Source organism: Mus musculus, chromosome 9, assembly GCF_000001635.26.
Source record: "Mus musculus strain C57BL/6J chromosome 9, GRCm38.p6 C57BL/6J".
Lineage (NCBI taxonomy): Eukaryota > Metazoa > Chordata > Mammalia > Rodentia > Muridae > Mus > Mus musculus.
Genome location: NC_000075.6, coordinates 22,111,047 through 22,123,713, shown reverse-complemented (window position 1 = coordinate 22,123,713; position 12,667 = coordinate 22,111,047). Strand labels below are relative to the sequence as shown.

The window sequence follows — 12,667 nt, the reverse complement described above, 5'->3', positions numbered from 1 at the left end:
ACTACAACTGTGTGTCACTCTGCCCAGTTTCTTTTGTACCTTTTCTTACAAAAACCAAAGCAAACCAGAACATGTTTTTTTTCTTACCCACTGAACCACACCTTGTTTTTTAAACCTTCCTTTTTTTCAAAGCCCACTTTTTTTTTTGACGTGTAATTCACACACATAATTCAAACTCATCAAACGTACAGTTTTACAAGAGTGAGCACGCATGCTTGCGTGTGTCTGTGCATGCACGACTATACGCATGCATGCCTGTATGTGCAAGCATGTGTACATCAAGACAGAGACTTGAGAACACTAAGTACCCACAGTATCCTAACCACGCCCCTAGCCAGCTGGCCTAAGCTGCTTTTTTTTTTTTTTAAGATATCTGTATTTGCATGTGGTTCTTGGTCCCTGTCACCCTTTAATTTTTTGTTGCCTCCCAAGACCTCAGATCAGAGGCCTGTGCCAGCTACACCCAGTATATGAGGAACTGGGGATCAAACCCAGGACTTCATGCAAGTACTACACCAACCTTTCTGATAAGTTTTGGCAAAGTCATAAACCCACCACATGTGACATTGTGGGGAAATACAGATCAGCAAAGAGAGCCTTAGCCTAGAATCCCCTAATGAGGGGCTTGGGGTGTGGCTCAGTGGCAGAGCTCCTGCCTTGAATCTCTCAGTAAGGGCTGGGGATGTGGTCCACGCTAGGTCACCTGCCTAGCATCTGTGAGTTCCTGGGTTCCACCCCTAATCCCAAACACAGACTTTTCATTAGACAAAAAAATTTCTTTCGCAATTTAATGGTTGTACGTTATAGGATTTACATCTGAGATCTGCCCCAGCAGCAGTGGGAGAGCTCCGGAGATCTTTTTTTTTAGTACAGAGGCAGGGACCTGATCCTGAACTTCTAACCCTCCATCTATCAAGGATCTCTCGGGCGACTTGCAGTAGATGTTGCAATCTGCCTGCAGACAGAACTGCAATGGCTGTCCTGTGTACTCACATCCTGTGTTCAGACTTACTTCTGGATAAACTGGATTTGCTCCTGGGAGAACCACTGTCATTGTAGCTTCTGTTTGATGGCATTGGGAATGAACTCCAGAGCCTCACCCAGTGTGGGCAAGCGCTCTGCTCATAAATGACCCTCCCTGCTCCACATGGAGTGAATACAGAGCCTGCTGGTGGTGCACACCTTCAATATCAGCACTCAAGACAGAGGCAGGTGGATCTCTGTGAGTTCAATCCTAGCCTGGTCTACATAGTGCATTTCAGGGCTATAGTGAGACTATATCTCAAGAAGAAAGAAAAAGAATAAGAGAGGGAGACAGAGACAGAGGTAGAAAGAAAAGAGAATAAACACAAAAAGCTAGCTGGTCTGACAACTACCAGGAGTCCAGTTCCCTTCTAGGGGGGGAATTGAGTAACATTTACCCGCAGACACATTTGCCTAAACCATTGGTGTGAGGAAAGTCACACAAACCACTCTCTTGAGAGCTTCAGCTGTCACACCAGGAGTGACAGAATGGGGTGCTGGGTTGTCTTCTGCCTGGCTAAGTCAAGTGGCAACTGACAGCACTTCATCCATGTTTTCATCCACAGAGAGGAGCACGGCAGACGAGCTACCATGTGCTACCCTGGGTTGGCACTGTTGAACCTCAGACACAAGTTACTGTTATGGTTAAGAAAAAGGGATCATGGGGCTGGGGCAATGGCTCAGGGGGTAAAGATGATTGCAGCCAAGCCTGAGGACCCAGATTCCATGCCTGGAACAAACATGGTGGAGAGAGAACTAACTTACAAAATTGTATTCTGACCTTCACTTATATACAACTTCCTCCTATCCCTACTAATAAAATAAATATTTTGAGGGTTTGTTAGTTCATTTGTTTGTTTAAAAAAGCAGTTTTTGCAGTTGTCTGCCTCCACAGCTTCATCTGACTAGACTTTTTCTTATCTCCTGAAGGCATCCAACCCCACACAGCTGCTGGCAGCCTCCTTTCCTGATCCTGCCTGCCTTCCTGAACCTAAGATAAAAGGCCTATCTTTCCTTCACCTTCCTCCTTGCCAGCTGCTGAGTCCTTCCTTCCTTCCTTCCTTCCTTCCTTCCTTCCTTCCTTCCTTCCTTCCTTTCTTTCTTTCTTTCTTTCTTTCTTTCTTTCTTTCTTTCTTTCTTTCTTTCTTTCTTTCTTTCTTTCTTTCTTTCTAAGATCACTGTAGCTGTCTTCAGACAGTCCAGAAGAGGGAGTCAGATTTTGTTAAGGATGGTTGTGAGCCACCATGTGGTTGCTGGGACCTTTGGAAGGGCAGTTGGTGCTCTTAACCACTAAGCCATTTCTCCAGCCCTGAGAGGCGCTTTCTTACAGCTTGCTTGCTCCGTTATTTTTCTCTCAGACTCTATAAACTGTTCCTTGAGCTGAGAAGGATGGGTGGATGGATGGTTGGATGGCTAGACAGACAGACAGAAAGACAGACATACAGATCCTTCTTTGTTCAAGACAGGCTTTCTCTCTTTCTCTATATAGCCTGGCTGTCCTGGAACCAGCTCTGTAGACCAGCCTGGCCTCCTGAGTGCTGGGATTACAGGCTTCGGCACCACTGCCCAAGATGGCAGGTTTTAGTGTGATAGCTCATGTGTGTAATTCTAACACTTGGGAGGCTTATGTAGGAAGATCACTATGAGTCTGAGGACAACCTGGGCTACAAAAGGAATTCCCGGTTAGCCTGGGCTGCAGCGGATCCTTGCATCAATGTCACATTAAGGAGAAAGTAGAAAGAAACTAGTCTTGATTATTTTGACCAGGATAAGCCCAAATTTGAATTCTCCATGTTTCTCTCTGTGCCATATCCGTGTGTGTAGTCTGGGTACCGGCTGGTCGGTAGCCTGCCTGCTGTGTGTGTCTGATCTGTCCCTGTTGTCTGTGCCTGTCTGTCTGTCTGTTGTGTCTGTCCCAAACAAGGGTCTCTGTTCTGCATTTATTGAACAGCACAGAAGCCTGGGCATGGGAAAGGAAGCGGGTTCTGTAGGGAAATGGCTTGCAGAGTTTGCAAGGGGAATTACTTTGCCAGCTTCAGTTACCTAGACTGGCACCAAACACCACAGTGAGGTGACCAGTCTGTGTCCTCAAGTGGCTTCCAATACTTACAGGATATTTGTTTTGTTTAAGATTGCTTTCAACCCACTGGCTGCTTTCAGTAAATGATTACCACACGGCACACACATATCACATATACATACACACATACCACACATACACCACACACACACACACACTTACACCCCCCCACACACACACACTTACACCCCCCTCCACACACACACTGAGTTAATGTAAAAAAAGAAAAAAAGAAGTTAAAGGGCAGAGTGGCATGTCTGTAACCAGCCTAGGATATATGACACCCTGTCCTTAAAAAGAAATCACTTCTGACCCTGATCCTTGAGGCAAAGTCTAGACTCATCCTTGTTTCTCATAGGACATTACGGAGGCCCACACAATTCTCAGCATCATGTTTGTTCTGGTTTGCTCTCTACTGTGGTGATAAACCGCTCTGACCAAGAACAACATAAGGGGGAAAGGGTTTATTAGGCTTGTACTTCCAGATCTCAGTCCATCACTGAGGGAAGTCAGCACAGGAACTCAAGGCAGGAACTGAGGCAGAAGCTGTTAAATGGTGCTGCACATGGGTTGCTCTCCATGGCGCTGTCATCCACCTAGGACCATCTGCCCAGGGCTGGCACCACCCACAGTAGGCTGGGTCCTCTCACATCGATCACGAAGAAAGTGTCCCACAGGCTTGCCTACTGGATAGTCTGATGGAGGCATTTCTCAATTGAGGTTCCCTGTCCCCAGATGACCCTAGTTGTGTGCCAAGTTGAAAAAAACAAAAAAACCAAACCCACATACCCAACACAGGTTGCCAACTAGCTGTGACTACAGCTCGGCCCTTCTCAACTCTCTTGGAAATTCACAGCCACCAAGCCTCTTCCCACTGATTCAGAGGCTCCTGGCAGTCGGAGCTCTGAATCAGCAGTCAGCTTCACCCAATGTCCCTTTTCCCAGAGTCTAGAAAGGAGAAGTGACAAAGTAAATGTCACATGTAGAATGCAAACCAAGTTCCCTATCCAGCTAAGCACCAAATGCTACAAAGATTTCTCAGAGGCACGGCGAGGGACACTGGAGGCTGTGCCATGCCCGCAGATGGACTTCTGTCCAGCTGAGGTGACAGTAGCTACCACTTGCTGGTTTTGAGATCAATGTTGTTTGTCCCCTGCACTTGAAGTGAAACCCAGGGCCCTGTGCATGCTAAGCAAACACTCGACCACGCAATCCACAGTCCCTGGGTGCTTTTTCTTAGATACGGTCTCACCATGTAAACCAGCCTGGCCTCAGACTCACAGAGCTCTGCCTGCCTCTGCTTCCTTGGTGCTGTGTGCTACCACACCCAGTTTATTACTACTGGTGTGTGTGTGTGTGTGTGTGTATGTGCACATATATCATGACACACACATGGAAGCCAGAGAACTACTTGGAGGGACTGGTTTTTCTTCTTCCACCATGGACTCTGGGTATTGAACTCGAGTCACCTAGCTTGCAGGGCAATCATGGTTACCTTGTGAGCTGTCTCTCCACCCCACGGTTGGCTTTTTGAAACAAGAATTCACCGTATAGCTTGGGTTTTTCTGGAGACCACTGTGAAGTTAGGCTGGTCTCTGGTGTATGCAGATTTCTCGTTTCCCAATCCTGAGTGTAGAAATTAAAGGGTCGATTTACCATGCCTATCTTTGATTTTTTTTTTAAGTTTTGGGGGCTGGAGCTAAGTTGCCCAGGCTGACCTTGATCTGTTTAGCCTCTTGCTTCAGCCTCCACAGAGGCTGGCATGACGACTTACAACAAGCCAGGCTAAGACATCGGATTGTTTATTTTAATTCTGTGATTTTATTTATTTTGATACGAGGCATGATGGCTGGCCAAGTCCTTGTGGTTAGGAGTCAAAAGCACGGCATGGTTGAACACACCTGTAATCCCAGCTCAGGAGGCTGAGATAGAAGGATTTCATTGTCAGAATGGGCTATAGAGAGAAACCCTGTGATTGGCTGCCCCAAGCCCCTGCTGCCAGTCTTCCACGTCGCCGCAGACCATGCCCTTGAATTGTGAGCCAGAAGAAACTCGTCTTCTCTCACGCTGCAGGCAAGATATTTCATCAAGTCGGCAAGCTACAGGGTAACATGCATAGACTTATCCCACGTGCATTTGTGGTTTTGTTTTGTTTTTGTGAGCCTCCCACTGTTGCCAAGGTTAGCTTTGAATTATTCACATTAGCCCAGGCTGGTTAAGAACTAGCACAGATCTTGTTTCTGCCTTCTGAGTACTGGGATTTAAGTCCTGAACCACTACACTCCTGTGTGAGTAGATGCTGCCAACCAGAAATGGTCTTCAGAAAAGGCAGTTCCAAGGATGGCACTGCCCCCTATAGGGCATTCTCTTTAAAGCATGCGTAACAACGTGTGACACAGCTAAGCACTTTCCGTGTGTGTGTGTGTGTGTGTGTGTGTGTGTGTGTGTGTGTGTTAAGAATTGCCTTTACCCGCTGAGCCATCTTGCTGGTCAGAGCCTTTAATTAAGAAAAGAAGTATGTACTCAGCAGGTATATTTGTGAGGGTCTGCATGTGAAAGCCAGACCCTCACATCTCTCCATCTTACATATTGATGTAACGCAGTGTCTCTTGAACCCAGAACTCACCTCATCTGGCTAGTCACCGTGCCCTGGGGATCCTGTCTCCTGCAGGCTTGGATTACAGGCGGGTAACCAAGCCTACCTGGCTTTTCTGTAGATGCTAGGGATTCAAGCTCCTGTCTTCAAGCTTACCTGACAAGCGTGCTGGAGGCCCATATAAGGACCCTGGAAGAAGGAAGGCTCACTTTTCTTCGCCTGCTTGCATTTACTTGCCAGTACGTCTGTTGGAACCTATTTCTATTTCTTTACCAGCTAAACCAACTGGCCTCGTGGGACTGAGCGACGAACTACTAGATTCTTGGACTTCCCATTCACAGCTGACCATCGTTCGGGTAGTTGGACTACAGACTGTTAAGTCATCACAATAAATCCCCTCAATATAGAGACATTCCATAAGTTCTGTGACTGTAGAGAACTCTGACTAGTACAATGTATTTTGACCATTAAACCCCCTTACCCGTTCTCCTGTCTCACAATCCCGCTGATCCCCTCCCTCTCCCAACTCGTCTCTTCTAGGGCTAGGATATTGGAGTGAGCATGGAGGGTAGGGAAAATCTAGGGTTTCAAGGAGGTAAGACAAGTGAGACGAATCCAGGAAGATGATTACAGGTGAGGACCTTAACCAGGATGAGTACAGGTGGAGCCACCGCTCCTCGCGATCACGAACACCCCTAGGATTTTGCTTGTGATTGAGCAGGACTGTGGCGCATGCGCTGTAACAATTGCGCGGAGCCAGGTAGTTGGAGGCGGGGTCTACACGCGCATTTAATTGGTTAAGGAGTGGGCGGGAAACCCAAAGCGATATTTCCGTTTCCGTTAGGGGCCGGAAGTTAGCGTCTCCTGGGTGAAGCGGCCTTGGCTGAGAGGCAGGGCTGGTACAAGTAAGTGTAGGGTCTCGCGGGCGGGCGTTGGGCCGGGCGGACCGGCGCTCTTCTCTAGATCACCCGCAGGGCGTAGAGCTGAGGCCGGGGCATGGCTTTGAGGACGGCCTCGTGGGGAGCCTGACCCCTGGATCCCTGCAGCTGGGCGAGCGGGCGGCGCCACCGAAACCTGGGTGAGGCGGACGCCGTCGCTCTGCCCAGATCCCTTCCCGCCGTCCCGGTCGCCTCGGGACACCATGGCTCGTTCGCAGGCTGCGGTTTGCCGGTGGGATTCTGGGGCCCCACAGAGACAGATTCCGGGCAATTCACTGATTTGTTCAACAAGTAGTTATTAAGTGCCTAAGGTATACCAAGCACTGTGCGTCCTGGGGATACAGCAGTGACCAAGTGAAATCCTTCCTCAGAGATTGATGGGCAGGGTGGCAGACGCCGGAGGAGCTTTGAGGAGTTTTAAGGTGATCGTGAGTTTGTTTTGGATGCTGTGTGTGTGTGCGCGCGCGGGAGAGAGAGAGAGAGAGAGAGAGAGAGAGGCAGCCAACAACTTCACCTGCCAAGCCATCTCCCTTGCCCTATTTTGAAAGTGTTAGAAATCTTTTGTCCTACATTTTTCCCTATATGTGTAGTAGAATGTGTACAGAAGTTAATGGACAACTTGGGAAATACATCCTCGCTTTCCACCTTTACGTGGGTTAGGGTTCCAAATTCAGCTTTTCTGGCTTGGCAGCAGTGCCCATAGCAGCTGAGACAGGATCGACTAAGATGCCCCGCCTGCCCCGCCTGCGATTCCGTTGTAGCTAGCTGGTTGCCAGGGCCAGATGGGAGGGGATGCAAACACATCCACCTAGACAGTTGACAGCTGGGCTCGGCACCAGGCAACGCTTCACCGTGAGGGTTTGGCCTTTCCTTTTGTGTGTCTCACACTTTTGTCTCCGTTGCTCCGGGAGCTTCAGCCATTCGTTCTGAAGTAAAACGACGAGAAAACCCTTCATCTGGCTCAGACTCTTCCTGGCTGTCTTGTCATCAAAGCTGCCTTTTGTCATCTGGAATGACTCCAGAAGAGAAGGTCTTTCCTGATCTCTTTCACCCAAAGTAGCCCCAGCTCAGAGATTTGTATTTCGCTCTAATAGCCTCGTAGAAATAGGATTCATCCAGTTACAAGTTTTCTCAGGAGCCTGTCATCTGTAACTATTAGTACAGATATATTAAAGATTTATTTATTTTTATCTTTTGTGTCTGCCATATCTGGATCCAGGGTATCTGATATGTGACCTCAAAACCCACAGATTGAGGACCCCTGCCCTAGAGCCTTATCCATGCTTGGCTACTATCAGCTGAATTCATCCAGTTAAGCGTGTTCCTGTTGCCAGGTGGTGGTGGCACACGCCTTTAATCCCAGCCCAGGAGAGACAGGGGCAGGTGGATGATAAACTTGGATCTCTGAGTTCAAGGCTAGCCTGGTCTACATAGTGAGTTCCAGGACAGCCAGGGCTACACAGAGAAACCCTGTTGAGTTTTCATGTTAAGAGCTGTAAACCTGCTGGGCGGTGGTGGCACACGCCTTTAATCCCAGCACTCGGGAGGCAGAGGCAGGCGGATTTCTGAGTTCGAGGCCAGCCTGGTCTACAAAGTGAGTTCCAGGACAGCCAGGGCTACACAGAGAAACCCTGTCTTGAAAAAAACAAAACAACTGTAAACCTTTATTTTATTTTATTTTTTAAAGATTTATTTATTGTTAAATGTAAGTACATTGTAGCTGTCTTCAGACGCACCAGAAGAGGGCTTCAGATCTCATTACAGATGGTTGTGAGCCACCATATGGTTGCTGGGATTTGAACTCAGGACCTTTGGAAGAGCAGTCAGTGCTCTTAACCGCTGAGCCATCTCCAGCCCCTGTAAACCTTTATTAACATGGGTTTTTTAATTTATTTTTATCATATATATAGAGATAGACGCTTTGCCTGCATATATGTCTGTGTACTTCCTTTGTTTTGTCTTGTTTTAGACAGTAGATTTAAATTGGTTTTGTTGCCTACACTGGCCTCCAGCTTTCAGTAACCTGAAGTGCTGGGAGTTGCAGAGTGGGCTGGGCTAGCTCAGACTAGACTCCAACTGAGATGAGTTTTCCACCCTCCTCCCTGAGCCTCCTGGGTTCTAGAACTTCTGGCACATGCTAACATGCTGGCGTTTTCCAGTTCTCTCTTTTTAGTGCAAAAGCCAAGTGTGATGGCACATGTGTGCCTTTAATCCCAGGCAGAGACTGCCAGGTCTCTGAGTTTGAGGCGAGCCCGTTCTGCATAGTTAATTCTAGGTCAATCAGAGTTATACAGTGAGACCATGTTTCAATAAATAAATAGCTGAGTGTGGTGCTGCATTCCTTTAGTCTCCATATGTGGACAGCAGAGGCAGGTCTACAAGGTGAGTTCCAGATCAGCCCTGGACTATAGTGAGACTGTTTCGTGGGGGGGTGGGGCAGTAATTGAAAGTCTGTATTTGGTTAGGGGAGGCACATGTCCTATGTCATGCATGTGGACGTCAGAGAACAGAATTTGGGGAGTCTGTCCTCATCTTTCATCTTGTTTCTGGCCCATCTCCATGTAGTCCAGGCTAACTGGTTAGCCAGTGGGTTCCCAGACAATCCTTCCTGTCTCTGCCTCCCACCTCCATGTGAGAATGCCAGGGTTTCAGATTTGAGCCACTGTGCTGGGCCTTGTATAGGTTTCTGGAATTGAACTAGGGTGGCTGTGTTGTCATGGTTTGTACTAAGCTATCTTTCTGCCCTTGACGTCATCTATAGTCACTCTTGGGACTTAATTCCCTCACCCCTGAACAGCATGCATCATTATGTCAGCACCCCCCTCTCTGTCCCTGGTTTCTCTCCAGCCAGCTGCCCACCCTACCATCCTGAGATCCTGAGCACAGGTCGTAAGTGACCTACTTAATGATGAACAGGAAGTTGGAAACCAAGGTTAAAGGCTGTTCTTGGTCCTGTTGCCCAGGGTGTACACAGGGACTGTTGTGCCTCGGCCCAGGAGCCTGGGTGACGACAGAGTATACCTCTTCCCCTCTCTGAGGACCACTGCTGGTTGCCTCTGGCCTGCTTCTAGAGGATAGAGGTAGAGAGTGGCCAGCTGCTGCCAGCCTCTGACCCCTGTCCTCTGCACCACAGGTTTTATTCCCTCTGCAGTTATGGGACGAAGAAAGTCCAAACGGAAGCCGCCCCCAAAAAAGAAGATGACAGGCACCCTGGAGACCCAGTTCACCTGCCCTTTCTGCAACCACGAGAAGTCTTGTGATGTGAAAATGTGAGTGGGTGTTCAGGGTGGGCATCCAGGCTCCCCACTTGCTTCCCCTGGGCCTTCCTACTGAAGGGGTCATCTCCAGAGGCTCAGGGCTCGCTTCTCATGCATACCTACACCTTGTCTCACTGCAGGGACCGTGCTCGAAACACTGGAGTCATCTCCTGTACTGTGTGCCTAGAGGAATTCCAGACACCCATCACATACCTGTCAGAACCAGTGGATGTGTACAGCGACTGGATAGATGCCTGCGAGGCAGCCAATCAGTAGCAAAGTCAGGGACCTGCTCCTCCACAGCCCCCATCTGGCTACCAATCCAGAGACATTCCAGGGCTAGGACAGCCCGCCCTCTGCAGATGGGATGGATGTGAGTGAGTAGATTTCGTGGCTGCAGATGTGACTGTAGGGATGGAGGCGAGCGACACTGGGTCTCACCAAGCAGCCCAGGGTGGCCTCATGGAACCCTGAGCCTCAGGTGACTCTACAAGCCTTTGAGTTGCTCCCATCTTCAGCCCCCACCCTGCCCCCACACTTCAGGCTCCTGTCTTCTCTGGTGACGGTTCCTGACATCCAGGCAAGGAATAGCTGTGGGACCTCCTGTCTCCTCAGCCACCTCACCAGCACCTTGCCCTTGGGACCTAGACTTTCTGTCCTTCCCAGTCTCCTAGTGCTTGTGGTCGAGGCTACTGGCCACCCAGGTCCCCTGGCTGGGCTCGGCTGGGGAACACCATTTTCTTGGTTTGCCTTTGTAGACAAGGTAGGGGCTAGTTGGGGTACAGCTGTCATTCATTCATGAGCCCATCAATAAAACAGCCAGTGTGTATCCCCGCCGCTGTACTTCTTGGATATGAGGTAGCTCCAGTATCAGAAGGGGAGGGAGGACTCTATGATGTATGGTCCAGTCAGTTTTTCTTGGATGGATGGTTGGTTGGTTGGTTGGTTGGTTGGTTGGTTTAGTTTTGGTTTGAGGGGTAAGGTGACATAGGACCAGGTTGGCCTCTGTGCTCAGAGATCAGCTTGCCTGCCCAAGTATTGAGATGAAAGGTGTGAGCCACCATACCCAACCAGTGGTAGTGTTTAAGACAAGATCTCACTGTGCAGCCCAGAATAGTCTCAAGTTGATCCTTCTGCCCCAGCTTCTAAATGGCAGAATTACAGAGATATTATACCACTTCAAACACTGCACAGTTGGATGACTCTGGGTACTGAGGACACCAGTGAACCAGATGGGCATCTGGCTTTGTATGTACAGCAGCAGTAAACAATAGACATGGTTAGGGAGACAGTTCAGTAAGTAGAGCCTTTGCCGACAAACGTGAAGACTATAGCTGATCCCCAGAAACCACATGAAAACGCTGGGAATGGCTGAGTGTGCTTGTAACCCCAGTGCCGAGGCTGCAGAAACAGCAGATCCCTGGGGCTCCCCACCAGCCAGCCTTGTCTAGTTGGTTAATTCCGGGCCAGTGAGAGACCCTGTCTCAGAGAAGCATGGCTGTGCTGGGCGTAGGAGCACACACTGTGAAAGGTTGGGGTGTTCCTCTAATTACATGGAGGTGTATGAGCGCAGGTGTGTGAGCAGGTGCCTGAGGAGGAAAGGCTTCTGATCTCCTGGAGCATTCTGGGAGACCTGATGTGGGTGCTAAGAACTGAGCTCGGCTCCTCTGGAAGAACAGCAAGTGCTCTTAACCACCAGGCCAGTTTGCAACACTCAGGAAAATGTGCATTTGAGGCAAGTGTGGTCTACATAGCAAGGTCTGGGCCAGCCAAAGCTGCACAGTGAGAGAGTTCAAGACCAGCCTGGTCTACAGAGTGAGTTCCAGCACAGCCAGGGCTACACAGAAACCTTGTCTCGAAAAACCAAAAAAAATAAAAAAATAAAATAAAAATAAAGAGAAAGTCAGATGGCCCAGCCTGATGCCCTGAATTCAGTCCCCAGCACCCTCATGGTGACTCCTGAAAGTTGTTCTCTGACCTCCACATATGCCTGGTAGCACACAACCCCCCCCCCCCCACACACACACACACATCATACACTAATAACAAAATTGTTTTAAGTCACAAAAACTAGGCCAACGAAATGTCTCAGCTGGCAGGTGTTTGCTGTGTCAGCTTGACTATCTAAACTGTCCTCAAGCCCCACGCCACACGTGCGTGGGCTGAAAGAACCAACCTCTGGGGTCCTCGAGCACACGTGCTCTGTGGCGCCCACACACTAAAGAAAGATTGTTTTGTACACATTTTGGGAAGGATTTTATGTGTGATGACATTTTGTCTGGTGTCTGTGCCACGTGCGCGCAGTGCTGAGGAGTCCAGAAGCAACTCGGCTCTCCTGGAACTGGAGCTGCAGGTGGTCGTGACACATGAGCGAGTCCCTGAAGATCAGAATAGGGTGTTGGGTTCCGTGGAGTTGTAGTTTCAACAGTCATGAGCTGCTTGACGTGGGAACTGAACTTGGGTGCTCTACAAGAGCAGATAGTGCTCATAACCACCGAGCCATCTTTCCTGCTCCAAATAAAACTTTTCTAAAAATAGAAAATGTGGACAGCAAGGAAGACCACCATTTGAGGTTGACCTCTGGCACGCTTGTCCATCCACATAAACACAAGACTTCTAGACAGGTGACCTACAGGTGACCCTCAAAAGTTGGTACCCACGTTGGATATCTTGCTGTGTGCTGGCAGCCACCCTGTGGAGGTGAAGCAGGTTCCTAGATAAGAGGGGAGGCTGATGCCCTGCAGCCTTAACTGCACAGAAGGACCTGGGTCAA

The 12,667-nt window shown here is 49.1% G+C and overlaps 1 protein-coding gene and 1 non-coding gene across 8 annotated transcripts; both read left to right on the top strand.

Moving 5' to 3' along the window:
• The first annotated feature begins 6,518 nt into the window (after positions 1–6,518).
• On the top strand, positions 6,519–10,728 carry Elof1 (ELF1 homolog, elongation factor 1). Of its 7 annotated transcripts, none has more exons than NM_001357314.1 (3): positions 6,519–6,604; positions 9,789–9,906; positions 10,035–10,728. In NM_001357314.1, the coding sequence occupies exons 2-3, from the start codon at positions 9,791–9,793 to the stop codon at positions 10,168–10,170; spliced, it is 252 nt and encodes an 83-aa protein (NP_001344243.1). In that variant the 5' UTR covers positions 6,519–6,604; positions 9,789–9,790; the 3' UTR covers positions 10,171–10,728. The 7 variants fall into 7 exon arrangements, with proteins under 7 accessions (NP_001344243.1, NP_001344240.1, NP_001344242.1 ...); NM_001357311.1 differs by having other exon boundaries at positions 9,771–9,906; NM_001357313.1 differs by having other exon boundaries at positions 6,519–6,777; positions 9,771–9,906.
• Positions 9,701–9,770, top strand: Mir7084 (microRNA 7084). Its single transcript, NR_106052.1, has one exon. It is a non-coding gene; the product is annotated as a microRNA 7084 (primary transcript).
• Positions 10,729–12,667: the final 1,939 nt, after the last annotated feature.

What these genes read in the sequence shown, in the direction of transcription:
- Elof1 (NM_001357314.1), top strand. Translation starts at nt 9,791, where the DNA reads ATGGGACGAAGAAAGTCCAAACGGAAGCCGCCCCCAAAAAAGAAGATG. An exon ending in AAGTCTTGTGATGTGAAAAT is followed by an intron (nt 9,907 to 10,034) that starts GTGAGTGGGTGT and finishes GTCTCACTGCAG; the next exon opens with GGACCGTGCTCGAAACACTG.